Source organism: Salvia splendens, chromosome 4 (genome assembly GCF_004379255.2).
Source record: "Salvia splendens isolate huo1 chromosome 4, SspV2, whole genome shotgun sequence".
NCBI classification, from domain to species: Eukaryota; Viridiplantae; Streptophyta; class Magnoliopsida; order Lamiales; family Lamiaceae; genus Salvia; species Salvia splendens.
In genome coordinates, this window is record NC_056035.1 from 21,747,129 (window position 1) to 21,769,373 (window position 22,245).

Below are 22,245 nucleotides of genomic sequence, written 5' to 3' on the forward strand. Positions count from 1 at the left end.
TTTTTAATTTAGAAAAAAAATCAGAAAAATTTAAAATTCACGTATTTGTATTAAAAAAATAAAGTTTAGGTAAAAAAACAGAAAATGTTAAAACTTCGTGAATTTACAGGCATATAACCTATTTATACATAACTAAACTATTAAAATGTTTTATCTATATTTACTTTTTTTTATAACTAGGAGTAACTTGTTTTATAAATCACACTAATCGAATCACATAGTTATAGTACTTTGTTTGATCAATATTAATATTATCATTTCCAATTATACGATCATATTTCATATTTAAGAAAAGTTAAGGAAACAATCAAGGAATAATAATTTAATTCTTATTATTCATTTCATTTTCATTTGTATTTTATTCTCTCTTTATTCCATTTCATTATAGCAATAATGGTCTTAGTCTCGACAAAAAAAAACGAAGCAATCTTCTTTAATTTAATTTGTTGAATAGTTAAGTTAAAAACGAATTAGAATATTTGACCTATTTTGTAAAATTAGTTAATTAGGAGGCTTCGAACTATGTAATTGATCGATTTATTATAGTTTAATTAAAGGTAATTCTGTTTATACTTTTTCATTTATTTAAAATAATCTCATTTTCATTCTACTTCATTTTTTCAATTGTTGATAATACACTAATTAATATTTAATTAATAGAGTAAAATCATGAACTTACGATTTTACTTTTAACAATTTTAATTTTTTTGCATTGGTGAAAGAAGAAATAAACATTTTTCTAATGCTGAAAATTGAGAGTATTTCAAAATAGATTTGCCAAATAAAAGAGAGGTGATTACATAAAAAAATATATCGATCAAGAAGTTTTCGGTATAATTTTAATAAATCAATTTTGAATTGTTTTTAAGATATGAATATTCATAGTAATTTAGCTAGGATTTCACAAAATAGAAGAAAGTACTACTACTACATACTATTATAACCAATAATTATTAGAACACACCCTCATCTTCAAAAATAGATTAGTTTTGTACGACTATTTTTTTTATCTTTTATCGTCCTTCAAAATTAGATCTAAGTCTAAATATGAAATTTTTTTAATCAATTGCACACTTATAGTAATGTGGACCTCACAATCAACGAACACTATTCAACTACATTTTCTCTTTCTTTCACCTACTTATTTCCATCTCTTTTTTTATTTTATTAATTGCACATTAAAATTTGTATCATTTACAACTTTATCTATTTGTTGAGGACTAAAGAAGTAAGCGCAAATTATCCCAAATGTCCGGTCCCATGATTTTCATTCCTGCATCCGATTATAAAACCTAAAGTTTATCTACAGAAAGAACAGAAGTGGATAAGCAGAAATGGCGATGAGATCGTTGGAAAGGTTTATAAGAGCACTAGCAATGGTGGCCTATCTCCGGAGCCCATCTCAGAGTCTATCTCCATTTTTTCCTGTCACGTCAGCAGGCTCATCTCAGAGCTTATTTCCCTGAATGAGAGTCTATCTCAGAGGCCTATCTTAGAGCCCATCTCATTTCCACATCATCACTATTTTATTTCACTTTTAATTATTGATGTAAATTAAAGACAACGTAATATACGGCAAAAAACATATTTCATTTTAAAAACTAAATAAAGCATAAATGTCTAAATAATATAAATAAAATTACATAATAAATTCATTCTTTGATGTATTGCAATATTGAAGTGAAATTAAAAGACATTTCTAGTGAGAAAAATGTGAAGTAGAGATGGATGTGAGTGTGTGAAATGAAGGAAAAGAGATTGAGGTATTTATAATAGGTGAGGAAAATTTAAAAAATAATTTAAAAAAATGAAAATCGGCTACGCCATCAGGCCGAGCCTCCGTAATGGAGGCCCATCGCATGGCCGATGCGGAGCCTATATGCCATCGGCTGGGGCGATTGATCGGGCATGGGGCGGAGCCGAAAGGGATGAGAGATAGGCCTCCTCCCCACAATGGAGGCCTATGAGAGACGATGGAGGGGCCGATCGCTCGGCCCTTGCGATCGGCCCCATTGCTAGTGCTCTAATAAATAAACCGTTAATTGGATAATTTCCCCCTTTCTCCCACATTTCTGCATCTGATTTTTCTTTATTTCAAAAACATTTTCTAATGGAACAATTTTTTAGAGATCTGGAGAAAGCATGCATGTATTAGCGTGGATATTTGTTTGGAAAACTAATTTGCCTTTGTGTAGATGTTGAAAAATATCGGTTTGTGAGAAAAAAAGAGTAATTAAATTTCTTTAAGTGGACCAAAACTCGAACTTGAGTTCAGGTGAAACCTCATGTATCTATCATATAGGAGTAGTATTTTTTTTAATAGTTTCTAACATATACTTCAGAAAACAAACATAAACTTTGAACAATACTTGTATAATTGCTGATCCATTATGTAAACTGTAAACCACAGACAACAATTTAATTTCAAAGCGAAAACAACCTAACAAAATTCTAAAGTGGGTCCAGGAAACTTCACTGTCATCACTAATCTCTACAGCAGAAGATTCGTCAATTTACTTTCTTGCATTGATACATAAATTTACACAAACTGAACAAAAACAAACATACTACTACTCTAGAAGTATTTATTTCTAAGAACCCTTCATTCCCAAGCTCATGCTACTCTGTATTACCTTGCTCCCGAAACTGCTGTCCTGCATCATCGCCACGAACTCGCTGTAGTCGATGCGCCCATCCTAAAACAATCAAACAAACAACACAAGTTTAATCCAACATTAGTTTATCCAGAGCTTGTATGAGTCGAGAGAGTGGGAGGTACGTTGTCTTTGTCGACTTCCCCGATGATGTCGTCCAGGTGGACATCTTCTATTCCGAATTGCTCGCAGACCTGCTGGAGCTCATCCCTTGTGATGTAGCCGCTGCCATCTTTGTCGAAATACGAGAAGGCCGCGTATACATGATCCTCTTTCTGCACCTTATTTAGGTGCAACATTGCTGCCACAAACTCCCGATAGTCTATCGTGCCACTGTTGTCGAAATCAGCCTGTATTGTCAACAAAATCTAGTTAGATCAAAACAACAACCAACCACTCTAACCTGGTTACTAATGTAGATGATCAAATCAACTTACAGCTTGCATAAGATTCTCTATTTCTGAGTCTTTGAGGTGGGCTCCAACTCTGGATAGCCCTTTCTTGAGTTCTTCAAGGGTGATGTGTCCACTGTTATCTACATCGATCATTTTAAACATTTCCTTTAGTCCCGCAATTTCCTCCTCAGATAGGCTCTCGGCAATAACCTGCAGAGTTGAATGAAAGGAATGATACATATATCTATCTGATGAAGATTGTATCGGTTCAATTAAATAATGTTCTCCGTGAGATGTGAATAAGTAACACATTCATCCCCAGAGAAAGGGGAGGGGAAGAACCAAAGAACTCACTCTGATGGCAATCTTCTTGATCTTGTTCATCGCAGAGAATTGCTTCAGACGACTTAGAACAGCAGAATCAAGAGGTTTATCAGGAGCAACGCCACCGACTTGTACCCATGGATGGCCTGAACACAACATATTCTTACTTTAATGTGGAAAATCTTATTAGGTGCTAGCATGTAGATAGCCACATTTCTTTGGAGCCTATTTGTATCTTCACGAGCAATTCAACAGTTTCAACATAGATCAGAGAATAGTGACTTTATATACTTACAAAGAACTTGATGAGCTGTGAGCCTCTTCTTTGGGTCTCGTACAAGCATTTTCCGGACAAGATCTTTTGCACTTTCAGATATGTTAGGCCAGGGTTCCGAAACAAAGTCAAGTTCACCTTTCAAAACCTGCTCGAAAATTCCCTGTTCCGATTCTGAAACAAAGCATACATTAGCATGCTAGAAACCAGATTGCAACTATTAATGGGGATCAAGAATAAATGCTTACCATCCCAAAATGGCGGAACTCCACATAGCAATATGTAGATGATAACTCCCGCACTCCAAACATCACATTCTTGGCCATAATGCTTCCTCAGTACCTCTGGGGCAACGTAGTAAGGGCTTCCGACAACATCAATGAATGTTTCCCCTAAGTAAACAAATTAGAACTTCATCAGGCACATGATTAAGCATGACTAGTCGTTGATGTATAAACGCAATAGTCGTTGGATTTAACGCTAGAGGGTCAAGTCAGAGCAATGCATAGGCACATCAAGATATTGTTCAAAATGCTACAATGAAGACAACAATTATAACTCAACCTCAGAAAAAAGAAGTTGGTAAATGAGCACCTGGCTTGAAGAAAGCAGAGAGGCCAAAATCAATGGTTTGAAGCGGCGACTCCTCCTGCTGATTAACAAAGAGGAAATTCTCAGGTTTCAAGTCTCTATGCATAACTCCAAGAGAATGGCAAGCTTGCACCACACCAACTATTATCCTAGCCAGCTCAGCCGCCTTCCTCTCGGTGTAATGCCCCCTCTGAATGATCCTATCGAAGAGCTCCCCCCCAGAGCAAAGCTCCATCACAACATGAACCGCCACAGCATCCTCGAAGGCCCCCACGATCGAGATCACATTGGGATGCCCCGCCAAATGGTGCATGATCTGAATCTCCCTCCTCACATCCTCCACGTCCTCAGGCGTCGTCAGCTTCCTCTTAGCAATGGTCTTGCAAGCGAACTCCTTGTTCGTCCCCTTCTCGATGCAAAGGAACGTGGTCCCAAATTGCCCTTGGCCTAGCTTCCTCCCAAGAGTAAACTTCTCCTTCATATTCTCCGTTTTCCGCTGCAGAACTGACTCCACCTGCAGTCCTGCACTGGCCACTCTCTTTATTTGCGTAGGCTTGTTCTGCTGTTTCGCCGCATCGCCTTGCTTATTATTATTATTATTATTATTATTAGTAGTAGTAGTAGTAGTAGCAGCAGCAGCGGTCGTAGTATCATTGGTGTTGGTTGGCTCTGGCTTTGGCGGTTGAGTTTCCGGCTTCTTAGGCTCCTCGGGGGCGATGACCATCTGCGTGGGAGGGGTGCTCTGGACGGCTGAATCAGATTTGACGGAGTTTTCCTTGTTATTGTTATTGCTGCTGCCGACGGATTCCTGATCCGGCGGCGGAAGGCCCTGCTTAGGCTTCCAGATGGCGGCGGTCATGGATTGGAAGAATCCATTCTTCCCTGTGTTTGGGCCTGCGCATGTATTCCCCATCCAAATGCTATACCACCACCGATCTATGGAGATCCCTCACCATTGAAACGTGCCCTAATTGATTCCATCCGAATCCAATTTCTGGGGAATTGGATCAATCACCCCCTCCCAATTCGCGACGCCGATGGAGATGAAGAATCCCAATCGAGGAGATTCACTGCGGCTGCCAAATCAAAATTGAAAAATCAAACACGTTTACGGAAAAGGAAAATCTGAGGGATTGGATGAGAGAAACGGCGAAAATGAAATGAGAGTAACGGGGTGAGTCAACTCGGATCAGAATTGCAGCTATGGAATCAAATTGAAGCTTCGATTTCTTCTCTTCTGATTCTCCCAATGCATGCATGTATATTAATCTCCAGACGGATAAAAATCATTTTTTTGTAATGGTTATACTACCATATAGTTATATATTTTTACTCAAATGAAATGCTTACTTAAATTAATTAAATATTAAAAAACATATGAAACCTCATTTAACATAGGGCTAAAATTAATTATTTTTTGGGAATTTTTGTAATTTTACATTATCTTATTCAAATAAATCGAGCTCTAGCCGGACTTAGTTTTGATATAAAAATTCCATAACCTATTTATACATGAAAAAGAGGGAAACAAATAATTCAAATCAATCCAAACATATTCGCCAAATTCCCGTTTCTCCGCGATCACCCGAACATTCTTCGAAAGATTTATGCAAAAATCTGATTCGCTGTCGTTGTTGTTCATCTCTAACTGCGACTATCCACGTCAATAATCCTCATTTAGTTTGATACTCATTGTTTTTTTTTCTGTAATTGATCCCTAGACTGAGGACGAGTTTGTCTGAGTTGTGATTGTGTGCGTGGATCTTAATCATTGAATTTCGTATTATTTGCAGATAGGATGAGTAATGTTGGTCAGTTGCCGATGCCTAATAATCTTCACTCTGGAGGAGTTCCGAAGAGTAAATTGAAGCGGAAAACTCCCTCGGAGTTGAGGGTAACGTCTCCTTCTTTCAACGTCGTTTAACATTTTTGCATAAGATACTGACTTCATTTATCAGATATGTTCGATTATGTGATGCCAATCTTTAAATGCTTATTTTTTAATTACACTCTACATCGCTGCTGCTGGTGCCCTTGAGGTATTGAGATAATACAATTCAACGATTGCTATTTAGAGGCTGGATTGGGATAAAATAATACACATAGGTGGTGTTCGGTTTTCAAGATAAAATAATACTAAGATATAATCTAGGATTGAGTTGTGAGATTATTTTAGTCATTGGGGGATAGCTATGACTAATTATCTCATGATTATCCATCTAAGATTGAGTTGTCGGATTGAATCTCATTATCCAAACACACTACATATTTAATCCCGGAATACAATCTTGCAAACGAAACACTCCCATAGGTGTTGTTCGTATTATCATATAAGTAGAATTAAGTTGTGAGCATTTTAGTTGGATGGAAGTGGTTATGACTCATTACCATATGATTATGCATCTAGGATTAAGTTGTGAAATACAATCTCATGAACCAAACATAATACGTATTCAATCATGAGATATGATCTTTCAAACTGAACAGACACTATATATAAATGCGGTGAATGGTGGAGGAGTAACTTCCAAGTGTTTCTTCTCATTTTTGTAATTAATTAGATATGATTGTGGCACCTAGCTTCAATGTTATCCCATTCCACTTGTCTTTTCATGGTTCATGTTTGGCCTTTAGGATTGATATTATAGTGAAACTAAAAGGGTCCTGCATCCATTTCTGAGCAAAAAACAGGAATACTGTGCTGTTGGATATATGTTAAGAAGCAAGAAAATAGATGGAGATTGATATGTGATCATGGACAGAATTTCTTTGTACTCATCATTGGTTGCTCTGCACTCATGTACACTGCCAAAGAAATGATCTTACATGGTTCTAATTTCTACATCTGTGTTTCTCAAGATATGCACAATGGGTCCAAAATCCTTCATATAGTATGTATGATGTATCTGTTAAAAACCAAGAAGCAATAACTAGCTATGAACTGTAACTTAATACTCTTCCTTTACTCAACAGGGGGAACTACTGAAGAAAAAGAATTTACTGGAGGGTTCAAATGATTCCGGAACCTCTACTAGTTCCATGTGGTGGATGCATTCCCTATTTTTCTTTTATTACCATAGATACCTTGAAGTCATTTCTTTCTTTCTTCAGGAATGCTGATGGAGCAGTTTCTGAGAGCAACAAATCTGATCCATTAAAAGCGTTGCGATTGAGAACATTGGATGAACACTTTCCCGTCACTAAATCGAGTAGGCTATTTTGCAGAAAGGAAATTCTCAAGGTTACAAAATTTTGGTCTAGGTCAAATTTCTGTTTCCTTTTGCTGATGTCGTTTACATCATAATTTACTTCTCCCACCTTCCACAAATATGAGACTCCTGTTGCCGGATGGAGGGAGTATTTTGTTATGAGATGGTAGAGACTAGTATCTGCCTAGTAATGTTTCAAGATATTGTCTGTTGACAACTGCAGGAAAATATTCCTAGAAAGTGTGTTGGAAGCATGAAGAATTCAAGTCACTTCAGATTCAAATGATAAACATGAAGTGCAGAACTCATGGTATGTAGTATTCTGAATGAATCATTATCATCCAGTTATATCTTTGCTTTTGTGATCGATAATGTTTGTTTTCTTCATGTACTTGGAAGTTTGGAGGGCACTGTTGCTTCAGAAGATGGCAATGACACTTCAAGACAAATTAACAACTCATCCGACAAATGTATTACTAATACTTTTAAGAGTGTTCGAGATTTATCCTTTGGGGGTGGGATGATATACAACTCCACTTTAGTAGACATGATTGGAGTTGATAATACCCCACAATCTTTGTTAATGTTTGCTGGGAGGAATGTCCATTCTTTGTATGATTTTTTGTTAAATTATAGGTTAGTATCTGACATTTTTTTGTTCATTTACTTATTATATGGCAAAGAAGAAAAAAAGCTGCATATTATAAAGTTTTATCTGATTTTTTCATCATCTCAAATCTCTTCATTTCTTTGGTTCCAGATCCCTTTACACTCCTTTGAGTAGTGATGTACCTGTTCTATATTCCCCAGTTCCTTTTGAAAATGCTGCACTGTGTGCTCCTGAGGTAGGTTCTTAGTTATATATGTTTTCCTAGAGAATGCATCATGATTCATTAATAAGGCAACACCATATCAATTACAGTTGCTTGTTTGAATGTTTGCAATGAAGAGCATGCCATGATAACTTCTAGAAAAAAGTTACCTCTTGATTTCCACTTTAAATTTTACAAGAAAGGAAGTTAAAAAGAAAAATACAGACTCTTGGTGAATATTTTAATTTCCATGGCATTGCTCTCTGTCTCAGCATTTGCTGCACATGTGAATTGTGCAGGTCAGATGCAAACAGGTTAGAAGGGTTGAGCACATGTCTTCTCAGGTAAAGGACTCTAATATGTATAGTGAACCCATGAGAAGTTCATCTCCAGGCATTTGCTATAATATTGAAATTAGGGATGCATAAATACCGCCTTGGGTAATTTCTGGAGTTTGCGATACTTTGCACGCTAATGGGGGCGACTTTCAATCCAGGTATCTCAACCTCCCATTTTTATCTGTTTGCCTGCCTAGTTAGCTCTTCTACAATGTTGATTAGTTGATGTGATACACATGCAGTTTCGTGACGGAGTCCACATCTATTGGCTTGAATGTTGGTCTAGACGCAGCGAATAACCAACCTCCCCAGCAAGCCGAGGCAGGTATGCAAATCGAAGAGAATGAATTTTCTTTTGGCATTCCGAACACCACTCTTTCCCTTCAAAGACATTCTGCCTTTTTAAAAGGACTGAAGTATGGTGATACTTATTACACAGCCTTGCTATCACCGATTGATCAAGCTCTTTCATATCTGAGTATGGAATTGCTTGTTTGTAGATTCTGGTCAATCACATTTTGTTTTCGATTTCTCGGAGAAACACTTCACTTTTTTCAGTGTTAACCTAATAACCTATCATTTTATGGACGAAATGTGGAAAGAAAATAAGATAAAAATGGTTAAACAAATAAGGCTTTGCAAATCAGAAGAGTCAAATTTAAACAAAGGTGGAAAAATGGTTTATTAAGCAAGTACTAATGAACTTGAGAGGTCATCCAAAAATGAAATATACACAGATGTGGAGCAGCTAAGAGAGACGACATTGCTAAGGAGAGAGAGTATTCATATACTATTTGACAACTAACAACATCACTAAAAGAATGCAAGTAAAGTTGAACGATGGCTACCAAGCACCCGATCAATCCAGCTGCAACTAGGACTTGAAGAAAAAACTACATCCATTTTGATGATCTCCATTTAGTTTTGCGAATTTGTAATGAAATGATGCCTCCATAACCCCACACGAGGACTTCGGTCTAAAAGCACTAACATGCCAATGTTGTTGGCTGATAAACCGAACATATACCTGAGAAAATAAGAACAACTTTCATAAGCACAAATGCTCCCTAAAATCAAGTGCACCACACTTTTTGGAGCATCAGTGCAAGATTTGTTTTAATCCACTTGTAATGTTTCCTTGTTTTATCTTCAAAATCCGGTTGGCTTAGAATTAAAAGCTCTATATATAGAGGTTGTCATCCGGACATAATTGACTTATACATAATGTCAGGTGATATATAATCAGCTTTTTAGCTTAGGGGTGAATAATTTCAATGGGTAAAGTGAAAAGTAGCCTTTAAGCAGCAGCGCATGCAGCAAAAAGTCAATCGTTTAGAGTTTGATGGATATGCACTTACCTGGCTCTTCGGCCTCTTTTCCTCCAGCTAAAAAAAGGAACAATCCACTGAAAATGACGAGTAAACAATGGTCAGCAGCTAATGAGATAACATATCATCGGGGTGAAAAGAGAAACTAATATTTAAAAGGCAAAGGCATTAGCAATATAAGATGAGGCAAATAGTAATCACTTCTACACTAGTGAATGTAATTGAAACTTCTTAACATGGTCCAAACTCCAAAGAGCTTTATACTATAACAGTGTGTGAACTCTTGTATTCATCAAAATGTTGTAAATATCCAACAAGCCGAGCTGTATAACAAGCCACTGATGAGATGAAACCAGGCATAGCAATATGATAACAGCAAATAAACGAGAAACTGTTATTTTTTCTGGTGATTGCCCCAACAATTGAAAACTGATGAAGTACTGTGCTACTAATAGGCAACAAGGAGCAAATGTTTAGTAAAGAGCAGAAATATATAGAATGTACTGCACAGCTGCGCTATTAGTTGGGCAAAGATTATATTACGGACAGTTCGGTAGAGAAGATAAATAAACAAAACATGATAAGAACATAACATTTTAGGTCATTTTTTGTCATATAACTCCAAGATAGATTATTCATCTACCCTACCAAACTGCCCCTAAGAGCATGATAAAAATCTACATTCTACTGGAGGGATAGAGCCTATGCCTTACCCTGAAGGGTATACAATCAGATCTACTATCTCATTAAGTGCATATTTAACCAATGGGGGTAACAGAAGACAATGCAGCATAGCTGGCAAGTCATGCCAAAAACATAGAGTTACATTATGGGGAGACATGAACGAACAGAAATATTGCCAAATATTGTAATCAGCATTACCTTGAATATTGACAAGAAGGAAAATTTCCTAGTCTCCAATTGCTTCCTCAAGGGCGTATGCTTTGGAGACATTTCTTTGCATAAGTTTTGTGCTATCTCCTTCAACAGTACTACTTGTGCTTTTTCAGTCCCCATGGAGATAATGGCTTGTCTCATAGACTCTCTATCAGCCTCAAGAGAATTAAGTCTTGCATATAACTTTTGAATCTCAAGGTCTCTAGAACTGGAAATATTCATCTCCTTCAGAGTTCCCATATATTCATCACCACCAACAAGAGAAGCATTGCAACTCATTGCTCGATTGTTGAAAGGTCCCTGTTGAACAGAATCAATTGTGCAGACTCTGTCGCACGATTCATCTCCATATTCTGATGCAGAATCTGCCTTCCTGGGATTCTCCTCAATATAGGAAAATACAGATTTCTTGAAGCTGTTGGCAAACCTTGGAGAATAATACCTGGAAAACTCTGGGCCTTTTTCTTTAGCCATTGCAAAAGGTGACTGTGGGCCATTCCTGGCGCTCATAGCTCTTGGAGAATGGCCAACGATTACTTTTTCAAGCACAGTCTTTGAATTAACTAGTTCCCCATCAGGATAAATGGCTCTTGGACTTTTCTCCAATTGATTGATTCGACACTCCAAATCCTTCAATTGGTCACTTGAATGTGGATTTTCCCCAAATGCGTATTTCTCAATATCAGGCATTTCATCATCACCATTTGGACAGGTTTGTGATTCATTCACATTGCACCTGAGAGGAGGGTACATCTCATTTACATAGTCAAATTGACCTTCGATGTCCTCAATCATGCTGAAATTCCGGCTCATAGCCTGGACGACTCCATCAACTTCAGTTTCTGAGAGCCCATAACTCATCATCTTCTGTCTATAGGCCTCAATCTCACATGAAAGTGACTGTATGGCCTCCTCCCTCTTATACAACATATCCTCCAATCCCAACGTCTCCTGCTGATCATGAGCCATTTTCTCTTCTGCAAACCTCTTGAACTGCCTTAATTCCATCTGAATCTCTGCTTTATCCTTCTGAAGCCTCAGGATCATCGAGAGAGCTTCATTGGCAGCCGTGGACGCAGCATTCCTCTCCTCCTCCAACTCAGAAATTAGGTCGTCAATGGTCTGCTGCTGGTTGATCACCATCTCACGGAGTGCTGTACACTCATTTCCTAGCTCTACACGGGCATTTTGCGTGATAACCCCTTGGGCGGAGAGGCAGGTTTCTTCCTCAAGCTCATTACATTTTCGCTTCTCCATCATCAAAGGATCGTTGCAATCGAAGTCGCGGTCACACCATTTTATCTCGCCAGACTCCATTGACCACCAATACGGGTCTAGTAAACCCTCAATTCCACCATACTCGACAAATAAATCGAAACACCACTACTTCCCTAGGTGAATAAAATAAAAAAAGTAAACAACAAAACACAAATTTCTAGCAGGTTATCGGTTCGTTGCTGCAAAACAGAAAAACATGTAGCGTTCTAGGTCAAATATTATCCCTAAAACAATACAGTATCCCCAAATTTTCCATAAGAATGATATAAGGCATTAAATCCGAATTTAATCGTCCCAATCAGTTCCCCGCAATCAAAGAAATAAATGCATTTCAATTACCTAGCAGCTCTGTTATAAAAAAAAACTTCCAGGAAAATGCCTTCCACTGCGAAATCAATTAGGTCGGAAAGTGGCTGGTAAAAGAAATTTTCCGGCAGAAAAGGAGATTAGAGGTAAAGAGAAGGGAGCGGAGAGGAATTCGCAGCCGTAGAAGCGTTGTGCGATGTGTGCTTCCGGTATTTGTTTCAGATTAGCTTCGTGTTCCGTGGAAATCTGTAGAGAGAGAAAGAGGATTAATCGCTGTATCCTAATTTTAGAGAGAAATCAAAACTGGGAAGAAAGGAGGGGAATGGCAAGAAATGAAAATTTCAACTTGAGCCGCGTAATGACCTTTTTGCCCTCCCAAATTTGAAAGTTGCCCGACCGATTACTCTCTATCTTTATTGGTCTTGCTCTTTATTTTGTAGTATCATTTTTTGTATCGATAAATTACATTTTTTATACTTATCCAATTTTCATCTTGAAATATCATTTAAACAAATAATATATTTCTCATTTGTATCATAGAGAATATTTTGAACATACACAAAACTAGTACCAAAAGTGATAATATCTTTTTTCCCATTCTCCTCACTCTTTATACTATTATTATTAATCCATATTAATATTATTTTTTTGATTTTATAAATTAATAATTAATTTATTTTTAATATCATTCAAATATACTTAGTTATAGATGAAATTATAAGTATATTTAATTACTATAATGATATTATTGTTATAATTCTTAAAAACTAGTAGTAATTAATAAATTTTTTTAGTTAGGTGTTTCAACGAATATAAAATAATTTAATGAAAAATATTTAATTAATTTAATTACTTTAAATAATTAATTTAATTAAGTGTTAAGTTCTTGATTTATATTATAAATGTAATTAGATATATATTTATAAAATACTAAAAAGAAATAAGAAAAGAAGAGAAAAGAAAAAAGAGGAAATATAAACTAAGGAGAAAAAAGAAAGAAGAAAAGAAGATAAAATACTAAAAAGAAAGAAGAAATTAAAGAAGAAAAAATGAAATAAGAAAGAAAAAAAATCAAATGTTTGGTATTATTTAATTGAAATTTCTTAAAATGTCATCCATAATAAAAAATCAAATGTTTGGTACCTAGGATTATTTTTGTAACGGGTACCAAAAACAATGTAAAAAAAATCAGGTACTTCATTGTTCTCTTTAATCTCTCTTCTTTGTCTCTATAAATAGATAAAATCACATTATAATTTGCTAGTCACAATTTTGGACATTTCCATTATCACCTCACGAAAATTTGGGGCACGTTAACTTAAGCGCATATATTACTCATGATTAGCTTATTTTCCGACAATTTGGCTACTAACTTTTGACTATAATATTAATGTTTTTCATTTAGATATATAGTATTTATCACTACTCATATAATCCACCACCACCATCATTGTTTTATTCCCTAACATATTAATGTGTTTTAATATTCTTTAAAAAAATATATGAACTAATAAGGGTATCATTATACATTAAGGTAGCCTATTTCATGTAATTCAGTGGAAGAGTCATTTTCTTGAAAAAGGAAGAAAAAAGATTATCTTTATTAATAACAACACATGAAATCGTTGGTTCCTCTCCTTTTGTGTTCCTACTTCAAGGACTTATCCAACTAATAATCGCTATATGCAATTGTCACAATGATTTCTTCACTAATGCGATGATGCTACGTTACAGATATGATTCTGAGATTCATGATTTTTTGTTGGGTGTAACTTTCTTAAAATAAAAAAAAAACTAGTAATAACAATGCATAGTTTAAAACCATGAGAGTCGCCTGAAGCCCGTCCGCCGCCTACCGCCCCCATTTCGGTGTCCGCCCCGGGGGCGGACACCAACGCCACTATAAGCCTCCCCGCTTCCGCCCCAAACCGCGGCTATACCCTTACTTAACTTTGGCTTGATCGATACATTTTGGTCCTGTCTTTTGTCCCTACAGCAACGATCAAAACACATGAGGCTCACGTTTATATTTCGTTCTTACTCACTCTTTTTCACCTCATCATCAAATATTTCATTTTGTCGTAAATGATAAGTAAGTACTTTCATTATCTCCAATAGACAATAGTACTGCTAAGCATAAAAGGGAGTAGAGAAACAACTCCAACAGTGCAAAACCAATCCTTCAAGCCCAAATCAATTTATATCTATAATAAAAATAGAATAAGAAAGGAATAGAAATTAAAATCCTACGACGGAAAAACTTACATGAAGAAGCGGCGTGGAGAAGAAGATATGAATAATAATCTAATTTAATTGGTTAGTTATTAATTAGTGGGCTGGAACCATATTCGTTAAATTGGAAAAAAGTTAAATTAATATTATAAGTTAAATTACACACACGTACACATTAGTTAAATTAATACTACATGTACATTAATATTTGAGAACTTCTACACGTTCATAATTTTAAATATTAAGGATTGTTTATTTTAATTTAAAATTGACAGAATCATTAATCATTAATTGTCAAAATAAATTTCATATATAGTTGTATTAATTAATAAATCTTATATTTAACTATTTAATTTAATTTCAGTTATTGACAAAGTGTCATGGGATTAGTGTGCAATTTAGATAAAAATATATATGTATGATAGAAAAATATAAAAAGTAGGTGAGGGGAGAATATTCTTTTGGATTTGAGTTTGGTATAAATGGTTGGAGTAAAATCAATGTGTAGTGTATATTTACACTAAAACGGATTTGAGTTTAATATAATGATTGGAGATACTTATAAACTTAATATATGAATGATAGATTCCACTAACAATTACAACTTACATTTCTTAGAACTCGTAATAAGAAAAAACTCATAATAAGAAAAAAGAAAAAGAAAAAGGTAATGGGACTCTTCTAGTAAATAAACTCCGAGAGTCAGTGGTCATAAAGAAATGCGAAAATCTATACAAATATAAAGTGTCAATTCTTTGGCATGCCACATGGCACTGATTTGGGCGGGAAAATGAAGTCTCATTTTGTTTTTTTTTTCTTATTTCATGTATTTTTGTTTTTGTTTTTGCACTCAATATAAAAGTAATTTATGGTTCCAATGTTTGTATTCTGTTAGTAGTATTTTTTTTTTATCTATAGGTTTCTTTGGTTTGTGTAGTTAACCCTATTCTATTACAAATAAATAGATATTATAGAAAATTACATATATACATAATTACACCAGGATGCAGTGCAATTCCAATCCTGAACACACAAGAAAAATATACTAGCTTTCATACATATATGACATGAACCATATCAAAAAATAATATAGCTTCATTTTCACAACTAAAATATGAATTGGAATTTAGGTAGCTGCATTTGTATAAGTATAATATGAACAGCCTAATATAAACATTATGTACATATGAATTTTGAAAGCCGTCTAGAGATATTGCAAATATGATATGCATATGTAAAAGTCATACATGAAATCCATACAAGTTTGTTTATCATATAGCAAAGATTAAAATAGGAAAGAGAGGATGAGTAGTATGTCAACATTGAATAGAAAGCATCAACAAAGTTAATTAGTTTGGAAGTCATCTAGAGTTATAGCAAATCTGAAATGTTTGATTAAAAGTCATATAAGAAGTATGCAAACTTGATTATCATGTAGCATTAAGAGAAATTGCAAACACCGAATGAGGAGTATATCAACAATCTATGAAAAACTTTATCTAAATTAATGAATAATGTTATTGGATTTGATGAGGAGAATCATGCATGAAAGTATCTGTACAGTATGCCTTTTTATTCTTATATTGTAATGGTTTTATGTTTATAATGTATAGATCATAGGTCAGTTATGTTGCATCTATACTTTTATTATTCATTCATGTGCAACTAATAAAAAGAAAAGAAGTCCATACCTCTTATAGAATTAGATGGACTGAGAATCCAAAGTAGCACTTTATTGGCCACTGGACTGTTGCATAATTCGAAATCTGCTCTGTAATACATAGATGTCAGTGCTAATTTTAAATATGTAATCTTGAACTTCTCTTTGTAGAGTAATATATTAGATTCATACCTTTTCTTGGAAAAATGATGTTATTAGTTGCTATAATTCTTTTTTTTGTCTTGCAAATGTTTTGAAAGATTTATCCTGCAAATGAAATCATTTGTGTATTAGTATCTTAATAGCAAAAGAATGTAGTGATTAATGGTTTTTAAAACCATCTAAAGTTGAACTTGAATTGTGTAGATCTAAAACAGTGTAGTAATAAAGAAGTATAGTACCTATTCTGATTGAAGAGTGCTGATATTATTCTGGATAATACTTCTCTTGGTTGTTTAAAAGTTTTTGGTATTTAAATCCTACAAATAAAATCATATGTTGTTAAGTATGTTAATGTAAAAATGATTTATATGGTAAAGTATAATCTATAAAATGAAGTTACCTTTTCGAAGTAGTGCTTTCTTCATCTTTTGTTATCTACTTTGTAGAGTATAGAAGCAAAAAGGTTCAAGCGTGCATAAGCAATTGTGCCTTCTTGCTGTAATGATTGCATCCTTTTATTCTCTCTCATTCTCCTTCAATATGAGATGTATTTGGTATCATTTCTTCTTCCTCTTTTTTCTGACATATTCTGGTGTTATCTTGCAGATTTGAAGAGGTTTATAGGCGTGCAACCTCTAGATGTCTTCTTTTGTATTGGTTGCAGCTATAGTTCTCTCTCCTCTATCTTGATAATGAGAGGCGGCTGTTATCTCATTAGGTTTTCTTCTATTTATTGTTGATACTCCTGCAAAATAGGGTTGATATTAATAGGGAAATACATTTTATTACTCATTTATTATGGCTGTCAGGAGGCCCAATTAATGGGCTCTGTATTTAATACAGAATGCATAAAAATTCACAATATTTTTATTCCTGTATAGAAGTCCCAATAAATAACCTATATAAGAATATAAACATGGTTTTATGATTCGTTGTATAATATTTTTTTTAGTTAATTCTTTGTTTTCTCTGTTATTTTCTATTATTTGTTATATGAAAGGTCTTACTAATCATTACATTTGTTTTCCAAAGCTGATTTGTTTATATTCTGCAGTGTTTTTGCAAACATACTTCTATAAATATCATCTTCTACTTCTTCTTTGCTCACCCTGCAACATATTTCAGACCATCATAAACTTCCATTCTTCTTTTGGTATATGACTCTTCCATTATTTCTGATTCTTTCTTATTCTTTCTCAGTTGCAAATCTCTTTTATAGTTGAAATAATTCTGTTTGTACTCTGGATACTCTTTGATGTATCAACATGTTAGTTTCTATTAGTGTAATTCTTCTATACATTTCTCTAATTTCATTATTAAATGGATCTTCTATGCTATAAGCAAGTATTTTCATTAAGTGGAGTTTTAGTGTACCTTCCATGTTTAACTATCTGCAAGCGTCTGCAGTTTAGATCAGTTGCAAAACCATTTTATAGTTGAAATATTTTAGTTTATACTCTCTGGATACTCTCTGATTTTTCTATAGATTCTTCTAATTTCATCATTAGATGGATCTCCTATACTATATACAGTTATCTTCATTAAGTGGAGTTTTAGTGTACCTTATATGTTTATACTCAATGTTTATACACCAAAGAATCAACTGTATTATAGAGTTGATTAGATTGCCTGTTTGGGAGCTTTCTTCTTTCCAGCACTTCTTAGATGTCATTGTTCATTATTATTGGACTGCTCATGTTGTGGAATCATGAGTATCTGCAAAAAAAAAAGTTATTTATAATGTGTCTGTTATTGCAAAAAATCTTATTTATTACATAATAGCTCTTAATATTTGGTAGTATTTTTAGTTTAGTTTATTGAAACTGGCCTCTGCTGTAGTATCATGTTCTCCTTTACATCTCCTGCCTCTTTTTGAATCTTTTGGACCTGCATTAGATTAGAGTTATTAATAATTTAGATATATGACTAATTTAGATAAATGTAAATGTTACTAAAATCTAGATGGTTGTTTTCTAACAGTGTCCTGTTGAAGTATGGCTCCCTATGTTACCTTGGTGTAAAATCTTCATATTGTCATCACAAACTCTGTCATAAAAGTCCGTTGTGTTGGTGTCTTTGAAGGTCTTCCTGATGACAACAAAGATATCAATTCAGAATGTGTTTTTCATGATTCAAAGGTATAAATGACTAACACAATATAAATCTTTACTTATCTTTAATTAAATTACTTTCTATATCTCTATGTTTCTATTAATTAAAGAGTTACACATATAATCTTTTATTTATCATATCACACATATCTGATTGCTTATTTCCTTCATATTCAGGGTACATACATTCAAGCAACATATCCAAAAAAAGTGCTATAGAATCTAGAACATAAACTTTATGAATGAGGCATTTATTATATGAAAAATTTCTTTGTTAGGGACAACAGTCTCATAACAAAGCTACTAATCACCTTTATAGACTCATTATGAATTTCAGAACAGAGATGTATGAGGTCAAAGATCCTGACAGCAATTTCTTTTCATTTAAACCATTTGGTGATATAGCAAGCAATGAGAATGAAGAGCAGCCATCATTTTTTGGTATAACATCTATTATATCTTTTGTTTGATAAACTTTAGTTTACAATCTTCTGGTTCATTAATGAAGTCTATAACATGGCAGATATCATTATTGTTATCACTGTACCTGGAAGAATTGTGAAGCAAAGTAGATATAGGTTGATTGAAGTGGAAATAAATGATGAGCAGTAAGTCTCACTACCAGATTCTAAATGACCTTTTATTTTTTAGTCTGTTTTTTAAACTAGTTTTATTTCTTTCTCAACAGCCATAATAAGATATTGTGTACAATTTGGAATTCCAATGTGGATTATTTTTTGTCTCAATTGAAAAAGGCTGAAGGGAATGTTCCTATAATCATAGTGCAGTTTTGCTAGGCTAATGTTTTCAAAGGTTGTGTTTCCATCTTATTTATATTCTGTTTGATATTTTGAAACTTTACTTATAAATTTTGTTTGCCATATATTTAGGTGAGATTGGTGTGTCCACTCATTTTCAAGCATCCAAGATCCTAATTAATGCTGATGTGGATGAATTCAAGGAGTTTAGGCAGAGGTAGTATCTTTTTCAAAGTTTATTTTTCTGTCTAATTGTCTGAATATTATACACCTTTGTAGTGTTTATGCTTTTTATCTTAGAGATTATACTTGGATGTATATTGCTTCTAACAAATATTAATTCTAATTTTTAGGATTAAAAATGATGATACCTTCATTGCACAAGGGTCAGTGGATCAAACTGGAGTGAAGCATAGTAGGGAGTTCGGTGATCTTGATGTCAAGTCTATTAGTGATGTTGTCTGTTTGGAGGTATTGAAGGGTTTAGGTTTAAAAATTATACATCTATAAATATTGATGAGCTACTCTGTCACCCAAAATGTTCACTTTTTAATTGTTGAATAGTTTATTTCTGATGTTGGTAAACCGGATGGCTCTTATTGGGTCTTTGGTAAAGTTGAATCAATTGAGCCTCATTTTGGAGAGTGGTACTATCTAGCATGTAAAACCTATGTTAAGAAAGTTAGAGTGTTGGATGACAAGAAGTTTAGATGTGATTTTTGCATCAAGAATTATGATGTTGTTGTTAAAAGGTATATTAAGCTTCCTGTTTTTTCACTGACTTAGTTGTTGTTTATTATTTAATGCAAGAAGTTAATTAATTTAACCTTCTCTTTCTCTTTCTCTTATTTAGGTTCAGGTTTGTAGTCAACATTGTTGATGACACAAGTAATGCATCCCTTTTGTTGTGGGATAGAGAAGTTGTTTAATTAATTGGTAAAAGGGTGACTGACTTGATTGGAAGCAATATGGAGGTAATAAAAGAATGAACTCAAATATGTGTAATAATTATACATCAGAATAATAGGGTTTTATTTTTGTATCATTAGTGGCTGTTTCTTTATTACAGAATAATGTTATGGAATATATTCCTAAAAAATTTGAGGAGCTGCTTTTGGGTCAAGAGGTATTGTTTAAGGTTCAAAGCGGGAATAGCAAGGAATATTATCGTAGATATCCGTACGGTTAACAAAATTTTCAACATCCCGAAGCATGTTCCTCTGAATATTGGATCACAAGTTTTCAATTCTGATGTGAAGTTTGTTGATTTACTCTTTGGTGCTGATATTGTAGAGGTATTTTTTTAAATATTAAGTTGACCTATTGTTCCATTTTGATTGTAGTGGTTTGTAATTCTGTTTTAACCTCCTTTTTAGGTGTCTGGTAAGGGCTTTGTCACTCCTGATTTATCTGTGGTTACTAAGGCAAATGAGATTGAATGGATTGCTAAGGGAAGTGTGAAGAGGTGTTTGGAAGATGAGTTTGATAGTTGTGATGATGTGTCTTTTGGAAAGATCAAGAAGAAGATGAAGAAAGTAAATGTGATTGAAGAAGATGATGAAGCTTTTGTCAGCTATAGTCAGGACATCTCTCTTGGTGATTAGTGTTGGAAAAATTTATGAATCTATGTGTTTTTTTTTATTTCTGCCTCATCTTTTTGAACTTATCAGAATCTTCATCTTTGTCTTTTGGTTTTATTTAGCACTTTTAAGATGAATGTTATCTGTATTCATGTGTTATGCCTTTTCTTAATGAATTCTTCTTTTGGGTTACTCTTCTGTGTTCATAATTTGATGTTTTTGTTGTGTTTTTGCCATGTATCAGATTTATTTAAGAAGAAATTTAAATCTTAGAATAGATAACAGAAAGGGAGTTATGGCTTTGACATTAACTGAGGCTCTGTGTCTTAGTTCTACATATTAGGAATATATACTTTGTTCTACAGATTAAGAAGTTATTTAAATCTTAGAATAGATAACAGAAAGAGAGTTATGGCTTTTGACATTAATTGAGGCTATGTGTCTAGGTTCTACAGATTAGGAATATATACTTGGTTTTTTTTTCAACACATATAAATTTAGCCTTATGTTTAATTTTTCCTAAGTCTTAAAAGCTACATTCATAGAATAATAAAGATACATGCATAGTATATGATCTGGACAATTTCTGCATTAAACCTTTTCAACTTTTACCTTTTCTGATTACATTTAAGTATAAAATGGTGTAAAATCTTCTATAAAATAACAGATAGTGAGTTATGGTTTTGATATTACTGGAAATGTATTTAATTACTACAGATTAGGCATTAGGCTTGGTTTTTTTGTTTAACACCTATAAATTTAGCCTTATTTTTAATTTTAATTTATGCTAAGTCTTCAAAGATGGTCAGTTCAGTGAATGAATCATAATTTGCAGGGATTAAAATATCACAGCAATTCTATCAGGCAAGGCTTGAAATTAGGAAGTTATTTGAGGCTATTCTTCATACATGTATCACTAATTATTAATCCATGAATGACAGCCTTAGTATACATGCAGATTGAGTCTATAGAACTTTTAAATATATGTAATCCATTTAAGATATCTATTAGACATTCTGTGTTTTAACTTAGTATATGCATTAATAGTCAAAGAGTGGATTAAATCTTCCTTGAAGCAAAACTATGTAATTACTTAGTTTTGATTCCTAACATGCATAATTAGTTAACTGTGATGATCATTATTTCATAGTAATACCTTAAATCAAACATGCCTCTTTCCTCCATATTCATCTTCTTCAAATTCTACTTGATATGGTGTCTTCCATCATTTAGGTACCTATTCAAAATAAATAACTATCAGTATGAATAAAGGAATTGCATTTTGAACCTTTGTACATATGCTTAAAACCTATTTCTTCCTAGAATTATACTTCAT

The 22,245-nt window shown here is 33.9% G+C and overlaps 2 protein-coding genes and 2 long non-coding RNA genes across 9 annotated transcripts; 1 reads left to right on the forward strand and 3 right to left on the reverse strand.

Moving 5' to 3' along the window:
• Positions 1–2,357: 2,357 nt before the first annotated feature.
• LOC121801202 (calcium-dependent protein kinase 20-like) lies at positions 2,358–5,517 on the reverse strand. Its single transcript, XM_042200655.1, has 7 exons — positions 4,242–5,517; positions 3,896–4,039; positions 3,669–3,821; positions 3,404–3,519; positions 3,092–3,259; positions 2,780–3,004; positions 2,358–2,696 (listed from the first exon to the last, which is right to left on the reverse strand). Exons 1-7 carry the CDS (start codon positions 5,149–5,151, stop codon positions 2,592–2,594), a joined length of 1,821 nt encoding a protein of 606 aa, XP_042056589.1. The 5' UTR covers positions 5,152–5,517; the 3' UTR covers positions 2,358–2,591.
• A 228-nt stretch (positions 5,518–5,745) lies between these two features.
• LOC121799124 lies at positions 5,746–9,165 on the forward strand. Of its 4 annotated transcripts, none has more exons than XR_006050150.1 (8): positions 5,746–6,132; positions 7,212–7,279; positions 7,350–7,479; positions 7,671–7,757; positions 7,847–8,083; positions 8,208–8,292; positions 8,559–8,755; positions 8,840–9,165. It is a non-coding gene; the product is annotated as an uncharacterized LOC121799124 (long non-coding RNA). The 4 variants fall into 4 exon arrangements; XR_006050149.1 differs by having other exon boundaries at positions 5,746–5,900; positions 6,032–6,132; positions 7,212–7,479; XR_006050148.1 differs by having other exon boundaries at positions 7,212–7,499.
• An 89-nt stretch (positions 9,166–9,254) lies between these two features.
• Positions 9,255–12,697, reverse strand: LOC121799123 (myosin-binding protein 7-like). 3 transcript variants are annotated; one of them, XM_042198466.1, is made up of 4 exons: positions 12,440–12,697; positions 10,808–12,213; positions 9,956–10,002; positions 9,255–9,624 (listed from the first exon to the last, which is right to left on the reverse strand). In XM_042198466.1, exons 2-4 carry the CDS (start codon positions 12,137–12,139, stop codon positions 9,516–9,518), a joined length of 1,488 nt encoding a protein of 495 aa, XP_042054400.1. In that variant the 5' UTR covers positions 12,140–12,213; positions 12,440–12,697; the 3' UTR covers positions 9,255–9,515. The 3 variants fall into 3 exon arrangements, with proteins under 3 accessions (XP_042054400.1, XP_042054399.1, XP_042054398.1); XM_042198465.1 differs by having other exon boundaries at positions 10,808–12,279; XM_042198464.1 differs by having other exon boundaries at positions 10,808–12,697.
• Positions 12,698–14,332: 1,635 nt separating this feature from the next.
• Positions 14,333–16,557, reverse strand: LOC121800547. The gene is made up of 3 exons (XR_006050540.1): positions 16,491–16,557; positions 16,330–16,409; positions 14,333–14,396 (listed from the first exon to the last, which is right to left on the reverse strand). It is a non-coding gene; the product is annotated as an uncharacterized LOC121800547 (long non-coding RNA).
• Between the last annotated feature and the right edge of the window lie 5,688 nt (positions 16,558–22,245).

Coding starts and splice junctions, on each gene's coding strand:
- LOC121801202 (XM_042200655.1), bottom strand. CDS start 5,151: ATGGGGAATACATGCGCAGGCCCAAACACAGGGAAGAATGGATTCTTC. Junction 4,040..4,241: donor CTCTGCTTTCTTCAAGCCAG/GTGCTCATTTAC, acceptor TTGTTTACTTAG/GGGAAACATTCATTGATGTT. Junction 3,520..3,668: donor CACAGCTCATCAAGTTCTTT/GTAAGTATATAA, acceptor TGTTGTGTTCAG/GCCATCCATGGGTACAAGTC.
- LOC121799123 (XM_042198466.1), bottom strand. CDS start 12,139: ATGGAGTCTGGCGAGATAAAATGGTGTGACCGCGACTTCGATTGCAAC. Junction 10,003..10,807: donor CCTTCTTGTCAATATTCAAG/GTAATGCTGATT, acceptor CGTCATTTTCAG/TGGATTGTTCCTTTTTTTAG. Junction 9,625..9,955: donor AAAAGAGGCCGAAGAGCCAG/GTAAGTGCATAT, acceptor TTATTTTCTCAG/GTATATGTTCGGTTTATCAG.